Source organism: Melopsittacus undulatus, chromosome 6 (assembly GCF_012275295.1).
Source record: "Melopsittacus undulatus isolate bMelUnd1 chromosome 6, bMelUnd1.mat.Z, whole genome shotgun sequence".
Lineage (NCBI taxonomy): Eukaryota > Metazoa > Chordata > Aves > Psittaciformes > Psittaculidae > Melopsittacus > Melopsittacus undulatus.
In genome coordinates this window covers 29,108,683-29,131,214 of record NC_047532.1, presented here as the reverse complement: position 1 = coordinate 29,131,214, position 22,532 = coordinate 29,108,683, and the positions used below count along the sequence as shown (strand labels likewise).

The 22,532-nt window shown below is 46.6% G+C and overlaps 1 protein-coding gene across 2 annotated transcripts; it reads right to left on the bottom strand.

Annotated features, from left to right (window-relative positions):
- Positions 1-45: 45 nt before the first annotated feature.
- Positions 46-17,269, bottom strand: SCYL3 (SCY1 like pseudokinase 3). Of its 2 annotated transcripts, none has more exons than XM_034063498.1 (14): positions 17,177-17,269; positions 13,732-14,023; positions 13,052-13,237; positions 12,301-12,414; positions 11,289-11,345; positions 10,446-10,548; positions 9,751-9,862; positions 9,022-9,099; positions 7,948-8,087; positions 7,021-7,208; positions 6,307-6,478; positions 4,314-4,457; positions 3,000-3,736; positions 46-486 (listed from the first exon to the last, which is right to left on the bottom strand). In XM_034063498.1, the coding sequence occupies exons 2-14, from the start codon at positions 13,894-13,896 to the stop codon at positions 424-426; spliced, it is 2,259 nt and encodes a 752-aa protein (XP_033919389.1). In that variant the 5' UTR covers positions 13,897-14,023; positions 17,177-17,269; the 3' UTR covers positions 46-423. The 2 variants fall into 2 exon arrangements, with proteins under 2 accessions (XP_033919389.1, XP_005147132.1); XM_005147075.3 differs by lacking the exon at positions 17,177-17,269 and adding an exon at positions 16,315-16,441.
- Between the last annotated feature and the right edge of the window lie 5,263 nt (positions 17,270-22,532).

Sequence of the window (22,532 nt, the reverse complement as noted above, 5' to 3'; positions counted from 1 at the left end):
GCTCTACCTTTCTGGAGCAGAAGTAAGACACACTAACCAAGGAACTCAGTGTGACTTTCATTTATTGTCATCAGTATTTCAGAGCAGGGATGAGTTCTGGAACAATTGCTTGCACTACTCTTGGCCTCCAATAGCACATCAGCACCAACACACCCGTCACGCCATTCCTCTCTGGTAGCAGTGGCACGCACCACAGCTGGGCACGTTGCTTGAGTGCGGGCCTCACCTCTGCAGTTTTTGGCACAGACTGGAAAGGAGTATCCATGGCAAGAGATCAGGCCCCAGGGGATCTTGCAGACTACTGCAGCAAGTGCCTGCCTTCTGGCAGAAGCAGTGCTGAGGTACTTTATCTGTTGTAGTGGGGAAGCCATGACTTCTCTTACAGAATCCAGCACACCATAAGTTGCCTTTCTTTCAGTCCCATTACCAGTTAGTATCATCTTCCCAGTTCAACTCCTCCTCTTCACCCCAGCCTGCAGCTTCAGCCTAGAATCACATAAAATTACCAACATTAAGGCACATGTACTGTACTTCTGTAATTAGTGCAGGACAGAAGCCAGGCTGTAGCCTGTGCAGCTTGTACTAGCAGAGCAAGACATTGATCCAGAATGCCAAAAGCCCCTCATATGGCAAAAAATAAGTGACAGTAATTGCAGCTTTCTGTCTTAATGAACTTGTAACTACAAAAGGAAACATCTTAAAGACAAGAGGAAGGTAACAGGGAGTCTTACATAATTTTCCTAAAATTAAAGCAAGAACTGTTTGTAGTAAAACCACCTCCCATTAAGAACAGGATGCTGTACACTAGATGTTTTTCACCCTAGGAAACAGCCCTTGTCCTGCTGTATTCTAGCACAATGAGTTTGATCTCACTGTCCACTGACAGCTGCTTTTCTATTCCACAGCACTGTCTGCACTACAGTGGTTGACTCTTCCTTCCCCCCCTTCCTAAAATAGGGTTGATACGACAACAGTGCTTCTGTCACTGTGAAACAGTGTACCATTTTCAGATGTCATAAACAACTTCAGTTTACATCCCAAGCTTCTCTCCCCATACCACCTGCTACCCCTGCAGTAGCTCTCTTGAGGCTTACTTAGCAAAACAACTTGAAATCAACACCTACTCCATAATAGAGCTGTATGTTCAACTGTGTGTTGGGAGTGCTACCATCCCTCCTAAACAGAAGCAGTCTCCAGAGTCTTAATGATGGGACTAGAGGGATTTACCTGCTTCCTTAAAAAGGCAGTTTTATAACCTTCTCAGCTATTCTTTCACCAAAAAAAAAATTGATGACTGGAAAAAGGATAATATAACCCCCATTTTCAAGAAGGGGAAAATGGATGACCCAAGGAACTACAGACCAGTCAGTCTCACCTCTGTGCCTGGCAAAATCTTCGAGCAGTTTCTCCTGGAAGGCATGCTAGGGCCCATGAAAAACAACAGGGTGCTTGGTGACAGCCAGCATGGCTTCACTAAGCGGAAATCCTGCCTGACCAATTTGGTGGCCTTCTGTGATGGGGCTACACAACTGATGGACGGGGTAGAGCAGTTGACGTCATCTACCTGGACTTGCGCAAAGCATTCAACACTGTCCCACATGACATCCTTGTCTCTAAATTGGAGAGACATCAATTTGATAGGTGGACTGCTCAGTGGATAAAGAACTGGCTGGATGGCCACATGCAAAGAGTTGTGGTCAATGGCTCAATGTCCAGCTGGAAACTAGTAACAAGTGGTGTCCCTAAGGGATCGGTGTTGGGACTGGTTTTGTGCAACACTGGGATTGAGTGTGCCTTCAGCAGGTTTGCCAATGACACCAAGCTGTGTGGTTCAGTTGATACGCTGGAGGCAAGGAATGCCATACAGACAGACCTTGACATGCTTGTGAGGTGGGCTTATGCCAACCTCATGAAGTTTAACCATGCCAAGTGCAAGGTCCTACACCTGAGTTGGAGCAATCCCAGGCACAGCTACAGGTTGGGCAGAGAAGAGATTCAGAGCAGCCCTGCTGAGAAGGACTTGGGGGTGTTGGTCAATGAGAAAATGAACATGAGCCAGCAGTGTGCACTCACAGCCCAGAAAGCAAATCGTATCCTGGTCTGCATCAAAAGGAGCGTGACCAGCAGGTTGAGGGAGGTGATCCTGCCCCTTTACTCTGCTCTCGTGAGACCTCACTTGCAGTATTGTGTGCAGTTCTGGTGTCCTCAACATAAAAAGGACATGAAACTGTTGGAACAAGTCCAGAGGAGGGCCATGAGGATGATGAGGGGACTGGAGCACCTCCCATATGAAGACAGGCTGAGGAAGTTGGGGCTGTTCAGCCTGGAGAAGAGAAGGCTGCATGGAGACCTACTAGCAGCCTTCCAGTATCTGGAGGTGGGGTATAGGGATGCTGGTGAGGGACTATTCATTGGGGATTGCAGAGATAGGACAAGGGGTTAACGGGTTAAAACTTAAACAGGGTAAGTTTAGATTGGATGTAAGTTCTTTACTGTGAGGGTGGTGAGGCACTGGAATGGGTTGCCCAGGGAAGTTGTGAATGCTCCATCCCTGGCAGTGTTCAAGGCCAGGTTGGACAGAGCCTTGAGTAGCATGGTTTAGTGTGAGGTGTCCCTACCCATGGCAGGGGGTTGGAACTAAATGATCTTAAGGTCCTTTCCAACCCTAACTATTCTATGATTCTATGTTAAGTCCATTCCCTCACTGTTTATTCACAGAGCTCTCTTAGTGCTGTAGTAATGGCACACTGAACTATGTGGTGTCTTATAAGATGTACCATTCGGAGCTCAGCATCTTGTATTCACATGTATGGGCAAATGTATGTATGTACTCAAATGTATGGGCATATGCTGCTACTACTTCCTCAGGTTATCCATTATCTGATTAGAGAGCCAGCTGGTGCTACAACAGTGTGCTGTGCCATGTACATGCTTCAGGATCCTTTCAAGTGTGCAGTCATTTAAGTCTCACTGCCTAAGTCACTGCCTAAGCCTCTTACCTCAATGACATCAGTTGCTGCAAATTTGGATGAAAACAGCACATTCTGGGAGGCACCTTCTCTGCTGGATACTGCACCAGAGTGACTGGAAACAACCACTTCTGTTCTCGCTTCAGGTAAAATCAAGACAGCTGAAGACGGCTTAATGTCTGGGATCATGTCAGCAAACCAGTCCAGCTCTGGGTCGTGCACAGGTTTCCTCTTCACTTTGATTGTGAATTCTTCTCCTAAGCCAGACTCTGATGAAGACTTCAACCTTTCTCGAAAGGTCGTTTTTGGCAGCACAGTTTCTCCCAGTTGTTCCTGCTGGTCCCAGTTGTCCTTGCTCCAGCTGTTCGTGGGGCAGGACTTGGTGGGGGGACTCAGTCTGAGGCTTTTGAATTCTTTGCTCAGGTGAGGGGCACTTTGCAGAGACCTTGGCATTTCAACTGCATCAGCTTGGGTCATAGCGAGGCAATTTCCTGAGGACAGTTCATGACTAGGGCTGCTGGGCTCAAAGTCATCCCAAGGCTTCTCATCTACATCACGTTCAGCAAAATAAGGTCCCACACTGTCCTGTGGCTCCTGGGGCTTAATTTGAATGTTCACAGTTTTCTCAGTGTCTGTCTCCTCTGGCTCACTCCAGTCTGGCCACTCCTCTGCTGGCTTTTCGGAGGTAGTCAAATAGCTCCTGCTTCTCTGCAGCATATTAATGCTTCCAGGAATTCCATTCAGTGGGGACTGAATGTCTTGTTCACCTGTGGAAGACAAAGGTGTTACATGCTTATTTCAAGAAAGCAAGTGGAGAGAGAGTTGTGCCTAAAACTCCTTTACATCACAGGTAGCACCTGGCATAGAAATAAGCCAGTAATGCTGATTGAAAAGATGCTTCAGTGCTAAGTTCCTCTCAAATTAGAGAGCACGGCCCCTTTCTACTTGCAAATGAGGGGTATTCATCTCAGTGCCCTGGAGCAATAACAGCTGACTTCTCATAAGCAATAGGTGACTGAAAAAAGGCATTAGCTTCAGAGGCCAGAGAATGAATGACCAGTAAACATGGTGTGTCTGCCAAGTTGTGGGAGATGGAGTGGGAAGGAAGTATAGCAGAGAACCAGCGGTAAGGAAACAGAAATTCAAGGCTGGCCAGGCAGCAGTATGTTTATATCAAATTCGCAAGTAACTATTCCCTAGAAAGTTAAGGGTCACACTCTGCTTCCTTGTTTTTCCCTTCCTTGGTTCACTGAACCCTTCAGAGGATCACAGGGGGGAAATTAACATCTTCTCAAGCAACATTTCATTTGTAGAACACTTGATTTCTAGAAGGGTTAGTTTTACCTGTCTTTAAAGCCAGTGGATTGTCTTGTCGCACAGAAAGGTTCTCAACAGATATATTTCCAGAGATGGGGAACACACCAGAATTGTTCTTCAAGGGCCGTGAGGTCTGATTTCTCTGATTGCTTACAACATGACTGGGGGAGTCTGCAGGGATAAAAGAAAAGAGGATACCAAGTCCACAAGGTGTGGTGTCAGTCGTAGTTGAACCTGCCCGCAGCATTGGAATGTTCTTATTTACAACACTGACAAGGAGCACTGACTGAAGATGGGTGCAGTAACCCAACAGCTGTGTCTCTTGATCTGCATTTAGAACAGTACTCCTGTGTTTCCTGCCATCTGCAACTCTTGCCAATACAAAGTTTAGACAACTCTAAAGGGTCAGTTTTTGCTGATACATTCTTTCAAGAACTACACAATGAACAAACTGATTATGATCAGAGCAGAGGCTTAAAAAATGCTGCCTGCCACCTGGCTGCATCCAAAATACCAGCTTCTCTACTGAATGGTGTCACAAATTCCCTGCTACCTGCTTCTCATACAAAACCAGTACTGATAGTCACATCAATTCAAAGCACTAGCAAACTCATGCAACCACACAAACCCTCTTTTATGCTTGGGCATGAGCAAGGCAGCTTACAGTACCAAGACCCTACCCTGAATGAAGGCTGCATGACAGCCTCCCTCATCACACCCGAGATGAGGTGGGGTGGTAGGCAATCAATGTCACACTTTGAAGCTGCAGAAGGGAGGTTTATTTCTAAGAATCATTTGGCAAGCACCTTGTTCCAGTTCACTCTAGGGAGTTGCAGCATATAATCGGTGGTGGTGGTGATGCCTTGGCTGCATGAGGCCCTGTTGCCACCACCTCAGGACAGCATGGCCAGAATGTCAGTGCTGCATCTGCTTCCACGTGGCTTACTTGTGTTCCCAGCCAGCTGCACCTGCCTGGGCTGGGAGCTACCAGTGCAGCCAGACACGTGGCCTGTGGCTCTGGAAAGGATGGCAATTAATATATGGAACCCACCCCTCCCCAGACTGCCCCTGATAAAAGGTATGTCCTTCTCAGGGCTTAGGCAAGCAGATTAAGCAGCCTCACAGGTTCAGCCTTTAGTACTGTTTTTTGCAGATCACCACTCACTGTTGAGGAAAAGATGGGGTTTTTTGTTGTTTGTCTAAACTTGAATCAGGTCTAATTTTAAATATATTCTGAAAAATAAACCTGGTTTTACCATGCAATCCATTTAGAGTTTATTTACTATAGTCTACCAAAATAATGTAAAGAACAGTAATGCAATGAGCCATCCACAGATTTTAATAAAAGGTGGTAGCTGTTAGTACACACATAATCAGGAAGAAAACATTTATCCTTAAATTGATCTCTATCATGTATTTCATTTGGTATCAATATGCCTAAAGTACAACAAATAGAGATTCTTCCCTCCAGTTCCAAGCATTCATAGTTTCAAAGCTTTCCCTTAGTACGCTTGGTTCCAAGTTATCTAAGCAGGTGTAGGAACTACTGTCTTCATTGGATTAGCTGAAAAGTCTCCAGAGAGCTGAGAAAATAGGGAAGTTCGTATTCCTTTTCCAATCTATGGATAGAAATTGGGAAAGAGGATGACATTTACTAGTTTTTAAAACATAAAGGATGGAGGGAATATTAAACAACTATCTGGATAAGTCCATTAGTCCCTTAGAGGGGCAGTACAGTTTTTTCACCAAATATATTTAACAATCTCCTTTACTTACAGAGATTATTAAATGAAGAAGAGATTTAAATTTTTTCATCTATTTCCTACATTTAAAATATTTCTGGTACCAATTCTGTATCCACAAACAGCACCTAATCTAGAATTACAGTTTAGCTACAGATTAGCTTGCCTTTCCTCCCCATGATTCATCTGTCAATAGCAACAGATGAATTCTCCAAGAAACTCCCCCCATGTTGGTTGAACAGAATAGACAAGAATCCAACTCTGACCGCATCATTTACCTTCCGGGGAGAGATCCGCAGTTTTCATGAAGCTTGGTACAGAGCTTTTGAAAATCTTGGTTCTTTCTCCACCTACAACTACTTCAGGCCCAAGCAGGGAGACAAGAACTGCTAAGCTGTGCAGTGTTATCGCAACAATGGAGTCACTGGTATCTCGAAGGCCCAGCAATACCTACATCAAGAACAGAACAACATGACCAAGAACAGAAAATGATGTTTTTTCACTTCTTTCCCCTTAAAAAGTTATACTGGTGGCACATTTCATTTCTACAATCTCATACAGCTCTCAGTAGATACTGGACATTATTCGGCAGCATAAAATCAGCCTTCCATGTTGTGTGACAAGCTAAAGAGGGTGGGTGCCAGATCCTAGTGCGTGATGAGTGCTTGACCACAAGGCCAAGGCACCCTAAGCTTACACCTGTTGCTCCTTGACAGTGGTGGGGTGAAACAGGAACACAGTCTCTTCTTGTTAGGTTGCTAGTCAAGGCCAACAGTTACTGGCATAAGTGGTATATGTATGTTTCAGAGGTCAGTGGGTTTACAAAACCAGTCCAGATCTGGATGGGGTGTAAGGGCTGAGGCTTGCATAGAAAGGAGGCTGAAAATTGTTTGTGGCCAACTATGAGATCCCAATTTCAAGAAAAGAACCAAGCCAAGCAGTAGAAATCCCATATTCTGTGATAAACGACCTAGTGTTTTGCTGTCCTTAACCTGTGGCAATATGATGTTTTTCAACTCCTCCCGAGAGAATAGTTCTGCATAGGCATGAATGTGAGATAGCAACACCATTCGAACGTGCTCCTCATGAACCTCAAACAGCTTCAGCAGCACAGGAATGACGTGTGTCTGGAACAAGGCTGGAGAGAGGAGGCAGCTGGTCTGGCTTTCTCCAATTTGCTCTAGGGAAAAGAGGTGAGGATAGGAAAAGTCTGCTTCAGCAAGTGACAGCTCACACAAAAGCTACTCACTGGGAAACCATCAGAGCCAACATCTACAGTGTCACCCCACTGCCAGGTCAGATTCTTTGCCAGCTGCCAACACAGCTTGTTGGGGATGTCAGAGATGGGAGGTACGAGAGGCCAGTGCCAATGTCCACTGCTCAATGGTCATGACTCTGAACACTGAATGTCAGACAGTCACAAGACAGGTACTGTTTTGACTGAAACCCCCACAGCTATTTAGGAAAAACATTAACAGAGGGGAGGCAAAGAGCCAGGACAGAGAGCTGGGGATCCAGCAAGACATGCTGAACACTTCTTACAGAGGAAAGGGGAAGAGACTTAGTACCCATTACAGGAGAAAGTGCAGTGGCAGAAGAAAGAGGAGCAGCTAGGGTAAGGGAAAAGTGGGAAGAGGGGTATGCAGTGAGCAACCAGGAAAATCTGGACTGGGAGAGTGGGGTGACATGTAAACCTGGGAAAACGCTCAAGCAATTCCTAACTCTCCTAGCATCAGCAGAGTAGTGGCAAGTACTGCAAATGGAGAAGCACATGTAACTGTCCTTTCCAGTTCTGTATGTTATGGTATTTGTTCTGGTTCAATAAATGCCACTATTCCCTTGATTGAATGGAATGACCATTCTGAATTCATTGCAAACATGTCAGTAATAATTGTGAAGACAAAGTATTTAAAGGTCACCTTTCTTTGGACCCAGCAGATGAGGAAGAAAACTCTTGACAGCTACAGGTTCTGCAAACACGAGCTGATTGAGTAGAAGAGGCACCAGCCGTGATGCTATCAGCTCCTCTGACAGCCCAGCCACCCTGTCCAGCAGGAATCTGTTTCAGGAGACAGCAATTAGTATCAAGGCAGCCTTCATACATTTATGACTGTTTCCCTTAGTATCACTTTCCCCTCTTTCTGTGCCTGCCTCATCTCCTAGAGACAGTGTCCCATTGCAGCTTCTCACTCTGTGCACTCTAACAGAGAAGGATAAGGCTCTGCTCTGCCTGAGGCTTTCAGGCAAAGGTAACACAAAACAGGAGCCAGAGACACTGTTAGGCCACCCTCTTTCCTCTGTTGCAACACTACAGCCCACAGATCGGCTTTACAAATGATTCCTGCTCTGTCATGGTACAGTGGGAGATGGAACAGCACAGCTAAAGCCGGTGGAAGGGAACATGAATAATTTAACTTCTGCTAATACCATCAGTATTATGCCCCACAAAGTGCATTAACTCAATTAGAATATGGACAATGGAAAAATTCTTTCCTTTTCATATGCGTGTACTCTTGAGAAAGCTGCTGCTCTTGGCCTTGTAGAGTTCAACCCAGCTGCTAGCAAGCAGATAGGATTCAGAAAAGCACCCCTGACATGGCACATGTCACTACAGTCCAGTTTCGGACTGGTTCTCCATTGACAGCAATTGATCTGTGGCAGGTAAAAACTCCACTGTCCATGCGGCTGTGCACAGTGTTACACCAGAGGCTGGCAAGTATCAGAACGTTGCATAGCCCAGCAGGCATTGCTCCTCCCAAACACCAAATTGTTCATGAGAAATGGGTAATGGAGGGAGTGAAATTTCCTGTCTGATGCAAACATTATTTTGGCTCATGTACCCAGAATTTTACAGAGCAAAAACTATTCTGCCAAAGCAATCAAAATCACCCATGTAACTACCTCTCTGGCTCCCAGTCCTCTCAGGTCTCCCACAGTCTGAAATAAGTAATTCCTGAAATAAGAAGCTTTCAGATTATAGTTCTTTCACTTACTTGAAAAATTCCGTCTTTTCCTCCTCAGATTTTAGTGTTAAGGTCTTCAGAAAATTCACAACTTCCAGAAAATCATTCCTAAGTACAAAAACATAGGCAGTCAAGTGTGATCCTTATTGATACTAAACTGCTCACAACTAAGAGATTGCAAATCCCCATCCTCCTTTTAGCAGACAGAACTAGACAGAGGGATACAAGTCAAATGCCAGTGGACCAATGACATCAGCATGGAGGTGTGACCCATCACCAGAAAGCTGCCTGTGCACAGTGCTGCACTTTGAAGTCAGCAATTCACAGCGTGGCACCAGCCACCTCTGACCACCTGGCCAGGGCAAGGACGAGAACCAAGTGCCACCCTGTACAAATGCCATCACCTAGAGAAGCACTAGGGGGACAGCAGGCACAGCCCCCTGTGGATTATCTCAGAGCCTGCTTTGCTCCAGCAGCACTGCTAAAAACTTGATTATCTACAGCATTTCCCACTATCTCCCATAAGCACGAGAACATCCAACTGACTGCATGTGACTAAGGAACATGCTTTTGCCACCACTGCCAGCTCAGCACCTCATTTGGAAGGCTGATAAATGCTTTATTTTCTGTAAGAGGCAGGGATGAAGTCTGCACTTCCCATCTGAAAAGTAACACACCTTCACAAAATGAACACATTTGCAACACAGAAACAAGCAGTATCAAGACACACCAAGAGAAGCAGGATATTCTTTTCCTTACCTGAAAAACTCATGAGACAGTAAGCTGGACAGTGGTGGACGACACTTTGGATCTGGATTCAGCAGTGTACAGTGCAAGGTTTGCTGAAAGCTGGAGAGAATATCTGTTGAAACTGAAATTCAGAGCACCTACAGTTAGATTTCTCTCTCAACACTAAACAAGCTACGTTCAGTAGTCCTCCATCCTCCCAAAACCATAATTTTTAGCTCTATTTGATAGCAAAGTTGGTCATATCTGGCCTAAAGGAAGTGAAAACAACATTTCTATTTCTCTTACAAAGCTGCTTGGCCTTTGGGGCACCAAGGAGTACTACTGTCTTCCCAAGAAGCTTCCTGTTCCCTCCTGCTATAGGGCCCCTGCTCAGCTGCAGTACACAACATCCATGCCCCTGCATCCATAACCCATGGTGAAGTGGCTGGTGGGGCATGACCAGGTGGGCTGACTGCTGCAGAGTGGGTTTGTAAGTGTTCATGTTATACAAGCTGGTGACCTCCAGTCACATCCAAGCACGTCCAAACACAGGGAAAGGGGATTACAGAAGCTGAACTCTGCATTTTAATTCAGCAAACACTAAGAACATCAACGGCCACTGAACGTGTAGCACATCTGCCAGCTGCAACAAAATGGCTCAACTAATGCAAGGAGTAAGTTACAGAGCCCTGTGGATAGCAAAATAAACACTTGTCATTCCTCACCCTGATCATTGAGGATTGTGAGGAGGTTCTCAACTGTTGTTCCAAATGCAAAGGCATCCCTCGCATGCCCATAGCTGCTGGGCAGAATTTTGAAATCTGCAGACTGAAAACAAACACAGAAGATCAGCAAAGCAGGAGTTTATGAAATGCTCAGTGGTTTCCAGGAGTTTTAATTCCCACCCCCCACCAGATGCACTCTTCAGGTTTTTGTAGCACCAAAGCTACACTGAGTACCCTACAAGTAGAGTATTATGCTAAAAAAAACCTCCATGGGGGAATTTATCACCCAAAGGAGCAAGTTCATCATGATGAAACAATTCCCCAGTGAATGTGTGCACCCCCTGCAGGTCAGCAGCTTCCAGCATTTCTATGGAGACAGGTGATAATTGGAGAAAGAGTGCTCCTTTAGCATAAGCAGCTCAGAGGATGCTTAATGGATAGGAAGTGACTAACAAGTGAGAAGAGGCTGTTTTGAAAGTACACAACAGTGAGACCACAGGGATGTGGGCAATCTCAGCAACTGCTTTGTAATTTTTGCAAAGCTTTGGTGATTCAGAAGCATTAAAGCTGCAACACAAAGTGTTTGACAAATATTATGAGAACCTGCTGTCTCCATCACTCCTCATTCAGGATGTCACTTTCCTGTGCCCAACATAATTCCCAAAACAGGGATGGGATAGAAGAGGGGTCAAAAAGGAAGAGAGTAAACCTCACATACTATCCAGTAGCCAACCTACTATTCAGGCATATGGAAACAAAATGTGTGAAGAAAGATTATTTCCTGAGCATCACCATTTTATTTGTTGCCAGCAAGAAGTTCCTCTACGCAGTGATGTTACTCACCATCTCCTCGGAAGGGATGCATGACTGGTCTCGTACCGACTTGACATGGCAGAGGAACTAGAAGGAGAAAAGGGGAGACATGAACTGCCTTGACTGTTTACCTGTGCCCAGCAGCAGCAGCATGTTCTCCCCTGCCCATTCAGGAGGCACTTTGCCCAGAGGGGAAACACAAGGGCACCAGGTGTGAAGCACCAAGCTAACAGAAAGCAACTTCAGGGCATTAGGGCATCACAGCCAACTTGTCCCTTTAGTCCTCAAGTCCTACTGTCCCACATGATCCATCTGGACAGGAAAGGTTGTAATGAGCTTTAGCAGTCAGGTCTTACTGCTGTGCTCTTCGCATTGCTGTGCATCACCACGCAGGCCAGTTGTATGCCTGCCTGATCCCTTCTGGAAGGCAATACACGCCAGTGACACTCAGTACAGGTCGTGAAGGATTTGTATATCCTCTGGGAGAAAAGGCAATATACATTTACAACGCAGTGCCAGGCTTCAGCAATGACTCTGCACAGCATGCAGCAAAAATCAAATCAGGAATTTTTCTAAGACCACTACCAAGCAATAAAGATGCCAGCAGCAAAAGCCAAGGCCATCACTGAAATTCTTTTCCTCATTGATTCACTTCAACCTGGATCGTCCTGCTTCACAGTAAAGCTTGGGTTTTTTTAACCCCTCTGCCCCTCCCCCCCAGTTGTTTTAAATCAGTCCAGAGGAGCAAAGATTTCTCATTCTCTTCAATCTTAACCTACCAGCCAGCAGTCACCCTTAGAAAAGTAACAGTTTTCTGGCTAATGGGAAATTAGTTTTTGGTTTTGTTTGTATAGACACTGTGGTTTATAGTTACGTTGCTCTTAGAGTAAAGGCTCAGGCCAAAGGTGAAAGCAAGCCAACACACTTAACAGTAAATTCAGGTAACTGGAAGGACTTGGGCCTTCTCTTGGCTAGGTGGCCAGCTTCAGCAGGCCAGGAGCCCTCTCCCAGGCATCAGAGTATGCATTTTCTTGGCTCTTACCTCTGGGGTGGCTTCATTGAAGTTACAGACTGTTTCCATTCCTCCCAGCTTCCAGTGCCCATCCTCACTTACAAACACAGATGATAAACAGACGTTGTTATGTGTTAGGTTCCCCTAAAACATAAAAAAATAACAGACTTGGGAATAGATGAAGATGTAAAATCTCAATCAGCACTAATTAGGAACAGTGAGGAGCTGAGAGAAAGCTGCCAAAAAGCACACAATACTGAAGGTTGTTCAGAACTTTGCAGGTATGAGGTAAAAAGGCCGGGTTTTTATAGCAGACAAAGCTCTAGTTGTCACAGCCCTTGCAATGCAACTCTTAATCCAGAGAAACCCTCCAACCATGAACACAAAGCCTAAAAGCTACAGTTTCAGCCAGGATTTAGATGCAGTCCTGGATTAACATGCAGTGCCAAAACAGGGGAGTGGTGACACGAATCTCTGACATGTGGCAACAGCTGTAAATAAAGCCAAAGCCATCAATTCCATTTCCCTAAAGCAGCACTGGAAGTGGAAGTCAATTCATGAAGTGAGAACCACTCCCTTATTTCCAAATCCATTTTCAATTACCCTTCCTCCTACAAAGCAGCCAACGATTTTAGCAGCTTCAGCCTAAACGAACTGTGGGGTGTTTGTCTTTCTGAGGTATCAGGAATGAGACAGCCATCCAGGCAAGCCCAGGTACAACACTTTCCTGTCACACTTTGGCTCCAACCAAAGCCTGGTGACTGCTGCTGGTGATACCTACCCGGTCATGGAGGAAGATGAGCGCCAGCAACACATCGTAGATCCCTGCACAGATTTCTGCAGAAGAGAGTGTCTCCAGGACCATCTCCAAAGGCTTCACTCGTTCTGTAACCAGGTGGATCCCATTTGCTTCCACAGTACAAGATAGGAAGCGCAGAAGGCAAGGGTGGCGCAAGGTTTTCAGGTGCTTCCAGAAAAAAAGACATCTGTTAAATCTCACCCAAAGCACCTGTCTCTGCTGCAGAGCTTAGCCTTGTGCTTTTAGACACAGTTTCTGCTTGCCTTCAGACAGCCCATCCCTGCTCCTGACCAAGCACTCAGCACAACATTCCAGAACTTAAACACACCTGAATACAGTCAGTCTTACACAGAATACAGTATTTGGGGTAGATGTACCCACGTAACACTCTCTGACTTACATCTGCAGGAAGAGACCAGTAAGGTATTGCTGTCTGAACAGCACTTCCCATTGCTGCTCACATCATGCAGTGCACATTGAGTTTTGTGGCTGCCACCCCTTTTGTCCCTGCATGGCACCTCTCTGCAGCCAGCAACAACTTTGACCTTTTCTCCTGCTCTTTATTCCCCAAGTGTTTGACCCGCATTAAATGACTCCCACGCCTCCAAGAAAAAGGAGAGACCGCTCTGACAAGCCTGTCCCAGGCCCACTCTCCACAGTACCTTGGCAGCTTTATTAACCTTATCTTCATTCTCTCTCTTGTACACAAAAACTGAAGCAAGTTTGCCATCTTGCAGCACAGCTGGATAAATTGTGTGTCCCGTTGGCAGTGTGAATGGCTGCTCTTCCAGTGTGTAGCTCTTTAAAGCACTGTTCTCCGAGCCCATCACTTGCAGAGTTGGGCCGTTGTAGAGGTTCTCTCTTTATGACAAACAGGCCTTAGGGTGAAAGAAGATGTTTTCTGGGCAGATTTAGTCCCAGCAGGTGTTGTCCAGTTTGCCTTCAGAGCATTTTCTGCAAAGCATGAAAAAGCCATGAAGAATTTCCCTCTGTCAGGATCCTCTCCTTCAGTTTAAGGACAAGGATAAAATCCCCATTGTTTATTTTGTAAAGGAAACTGTATGTCCACAAAAGGTTTGGGATCAACAGGAACCGCTACGACTGCATCGGCATCTGTGTCAGCATCACCACGAGACACCACCAGCTCTGACACACACACAAACAGGACAGTACAGCATCTACAACTAGTCCCTGACCTGGCTACCAAACCCAGGATCCCTCAGTACCCCCAGTCATGCAGATACCTACTCTAGAGGTTTAATTAAGACTAAGCACAGTCACAGTTAGGAATCATGACAGCCACCACCTTAATACACAAGGAGTTGCTAGCTACCTTCAAAGCAGCCATTCCTTAATTGTCCAAGCCACAGAATGAAGCTATGTCAGGTAACCTCCTCCAGCAGCATGCTCTTTCCCCCCAGACTACCTTCTCTCCATCTGACAAATATCCCATGTGCGTGCCAACCCTTCCTTCCTCCCACAGCTTCTGTCAGGAAGAGGCTGACACAGATTTTTGTGCTGCTTCCTTGCATACAAAACTAGTAAAACAAACACAGTGACTGCAGAGGCTTTTGGAAAACACTGACCAAGCATATGTGCTGTAAGCAGGCTGTGATCAAAGGCTAGGGGTGAGATCCTCAATAGCAGGCTGTGATCACAGGCTAGGGGCGAGATCCTCAATAGCAGGCTGTATATGGAAGTCAGCAAATGATCTTTAGTAACAAGAGGGCAGAGCAAAAACCTCAGTTTTCAGGAAAAGTGTGGAAAAAACCTGCTCACCCCCAAGCATTTTTTGCAACTGGAGAATTGCTTTATGGTGGTTGTTTCCAGCTGTGACCTGAGGCTTCAGGAGGCAACAACATGCCAGTCTCAGCTCTCCAAACAGAGCTGTTCTAGCAAAGCTGCTGCTCTGGCCCCACACCCATGTCTGTAGTTCAGGCCCTACCAGGAGCTCAGAGGTCAGTGATGGTGGGGCCTTCTGGAGAGAGAGCTGCTCTGTTACAGTTTCCTGACTTCTTCCCACTGCTTCAGTTAAGAATTAGTTACCTAAAAGATTGCCCCTTCTCTCACCAAAGTGTCCTGTATTTAAACATGTTATGAGCTGATGTTTTTATTAAATGTGAATATGCCAATTGCACAACCCACTAGTCAACAGGAGCCCTGCGAAGGAGTAGAATGCTGCCTTTTTAGTAGGCTCCATATAAATCCTTGCTCACACTTCATTTAATTACCTTTGTCAGTTAACTGTCCCATTACAAACAGGTAACTACAACTCCAGATGTGCTTCTTGCTGGGAAGAATGAACCCTATGAACACAGCAGATACGGGAACCAGAACACATTAGGGTGCTTACCTGTTTGATGTAAACACCCTCCAGAGTGTACCAAATGAGCATACAAGAACCACAACAGTTTAAAATTGTGGTTTGGTGGGCTTTTAACTGAGCTTCTGTGTCCTGATCCACCCAAAATCTAACATTGTATTAGCTACAGATCACGTATGTTTCCCTTTTGTTGTTAAGGATGGAACTGCACCTTGACAGTGCTGATTCCTTTAACATGACCTTTAAGAAACAGAAAGAAACCTATAGGAGTCTGAACTGCAGCACAGCTGAGTGCATGTACCATTATTCTTGGCTCTTTTCAGCTTTGGTTTGTTTTGTAGCTCTGCTGTAGTTACTTCTCAGTCACATACTTCATAGGACAGGTCAAAGTATCTGTGTGCCTGGTGCTCCTCCAGATACACACAGACACATTCACTGGTTACAGATTCAGCTTCAGAGACACCCATGGTTCAGAAGTATTCTAATGCTGGAGTCATTCAAGTAACTGCTCTACTCGAGCACCACTGTACAACAGCCAGCTTCAAACAAGCACCCCCCACTCCTGGTAACTGCCTCTCAGAAGCCCAACAAGTCTCAGTACCAAAACAAGCACTGTCAAGCAGCCAGCTTTGAACAACCAAGGGGCAACAGCAGCTGGTGGAACACAAGTCACACTTTTCAGGAACATGTCAGCTTTGCAAAACTGTTGCTTGGCTTCGTTTTCACAGCACTCCAAACCATGCCTCAGTGTGGCTAAAATCCACACCAGAGTTCTTCCAATGCTAATAAACTATCACACAACTACACTATGTAAGGATCACACCTGTTTCATGAGATAAAAGCATTACCCATGTTATAAACCTTTAACATCTTATTTTCAAGTAATTATAAATATGAATATTAGATGCAACACACAGCACACCTTGATGTGGAGAGGAGCTCAGCAGAGAAAGCCAGAGGGACTGGTCGTTAAGAACAACTTGGATTTGTTACCATAAACAGTGTTAAGAGTTGGGATTTCAGGTTAGCTTCTTTGCGGAGTGATGACACCATGTATGGGGCATCCACCTGAAACAGACACTAAACCCTGTCACTCCATGGCTACGAGTCCGGCAGTTCCTGATGTTCCACTCGCCCTGCACCACCTCCTGTACCAGCAGAGCCTCCCGGGAGCTGCTGTCAGAGGTGATGGGAGCTTTGCTCCCAAAGCAGAGGTTTCACAATAGCAACATCTACTGGCCCCCTGTGATGCCAGAAACGCAGGCAGGTGGGCGATCAACAGGCAACAGCCGCTGAGAAAGGAAGCGTGGTTTTATTGCACCTTCCGAAGGAGCGCAAAGCCCCGGGCATAGCGGAAGAGCACGACTTTAACGCGGCGGGTTTCCAGAGAACACCAGCCCAGCACCACCTGCGGGCACAACACCGCCGCCTGCAGCACTCACCCACGGCAGCCCCCGTCCCGCCACACCTACCGGCACCAAACACCCGCAAGGAGGGGGGCTGACAGGACCTGCCTGTCCCGAGCGAGGCCTGCGGCACCACCGGCCGGTACCGAGTGCCCGTGCCTCGCCGCAGCAGCCGCGGCCCCAGGCGCGGTGCCACGTCCCGCGGGCACCGCGGGCGACACTGCCAGGGAGCCGGCGAACTGGTGCCGCCGGGACCCCCAGCGCCCGGGGGCAGATGGAGGAGAGGGGGCCCGGTCACCCCCTGCACTGCCCCTCCCCCCCCCGGCACCCCGCTACCTGCCTCCGCCAGCCCCCGCCGCTGCCCGCGCCCCTCCCCACCTGCTCCCCGCCGGCCCGCGGGAGGTGCCGCCTCGGCCCCGCCGACCGCTCCCTCCCTCACGCAGCAGCCGCCGACCCGCGCTTCCGGCAGCGCCGCGCCGTGAAATAGAGCGGGCAGAGAGTCGCCACCTGCCTTGCGCGCCCCCTGGCGGCCGGAGGGGTGGGCAGAGGAGGCGGGTTGAAGAGGGTCATGTTGCGCGAGGACGCGGCCCATGAAGCGGCGGCGGCCATTTTGGTTATGGGCAACTCTCCTCTTGGGCTGTCCCCAGTCCCTCGCAGCAGTTGGGTCCCGGCAACCGCCGCCACCGGTTGGACCCCACACCCCCAGGCCTCAGACCCGTGCCCAGCCTGCGCTGTGCGCAGCCCCGCGGCTCTCCCCTCCATCCCCTTTCGCCGTTTCTGCCGCTCTGTGCCGAGGGCGCGGGGGGCAAGACGGACCCGCCGCTGGCCGAGCTGTGCTGCCTGGTTTACGGGTACGGGGCACCTGGGCAATGGGGTATCCATCGCTCGAACACACAGCCGGCTCCTTGTTGCCGTCTGCCTCCAGCGCGCTAATTTCCTTCCGCAGCCCCCTCCTCGGCCGCCCACCGCGCTCCCGGGCAGGCTGAATAAAGGGCAGGCGGGCTGCGAGCCCTGCGTACGAGGCAGGTGGTCTGCCTGACACCCCCCGCGCCAGCCCCGAGCGCTTGCTTTGGTGGTGGAACTCCTGCATCATAAGGAGATGTATTTAACGCCGTTAAAACTAATTGCTCGCTTTGCTGCAGAGTAAAGTGACTCCGGGGAGAGATTTCATGTGAGTATTTTGGACGGCACAAGGAACGTTGAAAGGAGTTACTATAGTGCAGTGGGAGGTCCGGGCTTTTCACACACTATTTTCATCTAGCCAGTGTTATTCCAGTTTCATGCAGCGCCAGGATGTTAGGATGTGGTTTGTTCAATCCTTGTGAACCCAGCGCTGAGAGCCCAGCAACACACCCCAATCCCATGGTCGTGTCTAGACAAAGATTTAATGGCAATGGCAGTGTGTTGAGCAAAGGTGGTCTAAGCTGTGCTAATGCCTTGGTGTTCTGTAGTAACTGAAACCCCCCAGTTCAGACTGCATTAAGTTTTGTGCTCTTAAGTCTGGCATGAACTTTACAGACTGCATTCTTTAGCAATATACTTCCACCTCCCATGACTAGTGAAGCTTTCTTATATGTGCTCACAACATGAACAGTGCAGATACTCCCAGAGACAGGTCTGCTGGCCAGTGCCAGTGTCTTGTTTATGCTGGAGTCCATTCAACACAACAAAGCCACAGGTATCTGGACAGAAGAAGGGATCCCCTCAGATCCAAACCCCATTCCGCTGAGCTTCATTGTGTGTTTAGGCAAGGGAAGAGGAAGGCCTTATTTTCTGACTGCATTGGGTGGTCTGTAAACTGGCATGTCCAGGTCAACAGAAGGGGAGAATGCGAGGAGGAGTCTTCTTCCCTGGCAGAGGGCTATATTGGCAGCTGAATGGTTTGGATTTTTTCAAATAAAGCAGAGAGATGATGGGAGGAAGAGAAGGATGATGCAGCAAAGTGTAATAGGTTATACGCAGTGTGCGAGGCAAAGCATGTCGCACATCATGGGGTAACATAATACATACAGGAACAGAAACTAAAATGAAGTTCAAATATACAACCTCCCTCTTTCAAAGGTAGGAAAGATCTGAAGCCTTTAGCCCAAATGGGATAGCCATGGCAAAAAACCATGGCCCCAACATGCAAAACAGGGAAACTGTGGAAATTCATCACCAGTTTATTCAAGGGCCTAAGGGTGAGCTTGTATGCCCTCTGTGTGTGCATGGCAGGAGACTGAGAGACCTGAGGAGCTGCAGGTAAAAACAGAACATTCTTAATAAGCAAGAACTGATTTCTACTCACAGCACTTCGCTCCAGCCTCAGACTGTGGTGTAATTCATGAGGCTCTTGATGGGGAAAAAAACAAACTTTGGCTGCTCTGCATCATTTATAATGTATTTGATTTGCTCGACTGCCTCTATGGAGACACACTCCCTCCCTTTATCTGCTTTTACTGTGTGAGTCTATTGTTCCAGACAAACACACGAGCTGGGCTTCTGTCCTGCAAGCTTTGCACTTTGCCTTTCCCAAGAACAGCCAATGAAGGCTCCCCCAGCGAGTACCCAGGACCCAGTGAGGTAGGTGTGAACCTCTGCCTTCTCTTTCAAAGGCAGAAGAAATAGTAGACAGAGAATCAGCAAGATTTCAGACCTCTTAGCACGTGCCTTATTAGGTTTGTAATTGGACTCAAGTCAACTGACCAAGAAAAGATTGGCAAAGTGGAGAGCGACACAGCTTCATAATGGTGAGCAAGAAGCACATGTATGGCACAGAGCCTGTAAGGTCTAGGAGAGCTGGGGAGCACTGACCAGCAGACTGGTGCAGGTGCACTCTGCACTGCAGAAATGTCCCCCAGTGCTTCCTCTTGCAGGCCACAGGGCCTTTGGAAAAGGCAGAGGGAAGAGACAGGGCTGGGGTGGCTCCCAGCACTGACCTGAGCTGCCACCAATGGCTCTCCCAATGATGTCCTTCTGTTGTAATCATGTTAGTCACAACTACATTATAATCACCTTCTGCTGCTGTCAAGCACTCAATTTCTTAATAAACAGAAGTAGGTTTCTCTTTTTAGGGGTCAGAGACCCCAACATACCAACTCCAGAAAAGTCCATGTTCTCATTCAAGTGGGTTTCTAGACTGGTTGCAAATGTCACAATCTACCTGTGCACTACATGCAGCGCAGCACTGTCTTCTGCTGCCTATACAGCAACCCCAGTACCTCTCCTGGTGTCTCAGAGCTCTCTCCTTAACCTCAGAAAGAAAAAATGACCAGATCAGGGTAATTTTTAAGGGCTGCAGTTGCAGAGTAAGTTGCACCAGTAAATCAGCCTCATTGTATTTTCTTTTGCTTGAGGATTGCCAGGGAAGGAATGATGGTTGTACCTATTCTCAGCTTTCTCCCATGCAGATTGGATGGCTGAGCTCACCAGCGGTGCATTACAGGATTTCCATTAAGGAACCTGCCAGAGAGGCTTGAAATCTCTTGTATGTAAACAGAGCTTGTCCTGCTTACTCCAAAAGAAGATACATCTTGATCCTGTTTCATTTAATCCAGAGTGGATTAAATTAAACAAAATCATGGCAGTCTTACTTTGGAATGAAATGCACATGTTAAACTGTTACCAGACAGCTCCAGGCATACACTGATACTTAAAAACACTGAGTCAGGTCCTTCGTAAGCAATCCAGGCCAAGGATATTTGTTTACTTTTGCTTTCCCCACCCTCTGTTGCCCTAGTAAGCTCCTAAGTACTTGTGTGGTACAAATGCTAATTTAAAACAAAATCTTGGGCTGCTGCATTAAGTATATTGCTCACTGAAATTATACTGTACATCTGCAGAAAGCCTCAATAATAGCTAACAGACATGCGAACTTCTCAGCCTATGCTTATTTCATTGTGCTACTAACTTTACAGCCTAATTATGTCTCAAAACACCTGCCTAACCAAACTCATTAATGAATTAGCAGCAGACTGAGAAAGAGGATACTCATGGGACAGTTTGGGATTGCTGCTGCAGGGAAAGAAGAGGAGCTACACAGAGTCAGGGAAATAAGGCAAAGGAGGAAAGGATAGGAGTTGTAGAAGTTGCTAAAAGCAAGCAAATCCCTCCTTGCCCCATATTATGCAGGATACAGTACTTGGGGACTGAATCCATAAATATAGATAATTAAAGAGTTACCCTACAGGTCAGACACTCCAGTCTGCCTCTGGCACCCACAGGAAATGTGATATAGATTGAAAAGTCTACATGTTCCTATTCCCCCCCCCCTTTCTGGCTCAGGCACTGTAATTAAAGGGAAAATCAGCCTCTCTCCTGCCTTAGAGCTGGTTTTCATCTTGGCTAGCAGGCTCTATCCTCAGGCTACTAAGTGCTGAGTAATTTTTACCACGCTCTGCTTGCAGATAAATGATGTTCTTCTTTTAGCTGCTGCCAGGCAAAGCTACAAATACTCGATCTTTTATTCTTTTCTCATAAACTCCTAACATTGAATACTAAAAATGCAGCCAAAGATTTTCCACTGCCATTTATTCTCAGCATGGTCACAACTGTATTACAATTACAGACCCGCACCCATGTGCTGAAGCTCAACTGTAGTTCCTCGTTAACCTGAAGCTTCCAATTAAAGGCTCCTTCAGTTTCATTGACAGTCTGCATATACTCCAAGGACCTACTTCTTTTTTAATTTTTTCCCCAAAACACATTCCATGAGAAGGGCAATTGCTTTAAATAACTTCACACTAATTTTCTGGAAAAGCCTGATTCTGAGTGCCAGTCTCAGAAGAAAAGCCTGTGTGTGACTGTGCAGTTCAGGTAAGTCCTCTCACTGCTATAAATATAAAAATATCTGAAAGCTTTCAAGCAAATATGGCACAACTGCTGGGCAGATGAAGTGTGGGATCAGACCAATGGAAAGAATCTAGAAAGATACAACACTGGAAACCCATTAGTTTAATTCAAGTTTTGTGTAGTGTTTTTAGCAAGATCTTACATTTTCTAAGAAACTGCATAAAAATCAGTTAAAAATTAAATAGAAAATTATTTTTAAAACACTAGTTAATCTTGGCAATACTGTTCTCCCACCTACCTGCAGTATGTGAAGCCATGGACATGAAGCCAGTGTGGAAAGGAGCCTGAAAACTCGTAAGAAATGCCATGGCTAATTTTAGAATCATTTCCAGTCAAGCAGCATGACATGTAGTGAGTAACAGTGCATATAAAAGTACCTGCACACTTGTGAAAGATAAAGCAAGGTTTTCAAAGGTGTGTTCAAAGCACAAGGCTAATAGTCTGCAAACAAGCAGGGCAGGATGCCTTTGTATTTTAGGATGGGGAAGCGGGGAGGGAAGGCTCTGTATCTGGATTCTGAACCACATTAATGGGATTTCTTCTCTTCCTAGTCCTCAGGATGTGGTTGTCTTCCCTCAGCCCACAGAAGGCTATTTAAACTCTATGGTAAAGGTATTCTGTTGTAGTGTAGTTTCTAATTTTAAGTGCTTTCAACCATTTAAACTTGATTGTGTTTGAAGCTCCAGGGGAGTGAATCTGTGCCATCTTTCCATTATTAAAGCCTTCAGACTGAGGACTGGACTTTGGTAACCCTGTGTTAGGGGCAGTGCCAGGAGATGCTGGGGCTTAACAGTGTGCCTGTTACTGAAGTGTTAGCAGGAAACAGTCCATGATAAACACACTTCACATGAAGCGTTCTTCTTAAATGTCTTGTAAAACAAACAAAACACTGGTTAGAAACACA

Bases quoted from the DNA above. Each gene is read 5' to 3' on its own strand.
- SCYL3 (XM_034063498.1), bottom strand. From the start codon at position 13,896: ATGGGCTCGGAGAACAGTGCTTTAAAGAGCTACACACTGGAAGAGCAG. The intron at 9,100-9,750 runs GTAAGGAAAAGA...TTTTGTACTTAG, and splicing joins CTGTCTCATGAGTTTTTCAG to GAATGATTTTCTGGAAGTTG. The intron at 7,209-7,947 runs GTGACCTTTAAA...TCTTTTCCCTAG, and splicing joins TCTGCTGGGTCCAAAGAAAG to AGCAAATTGGAGAAAGCCAG.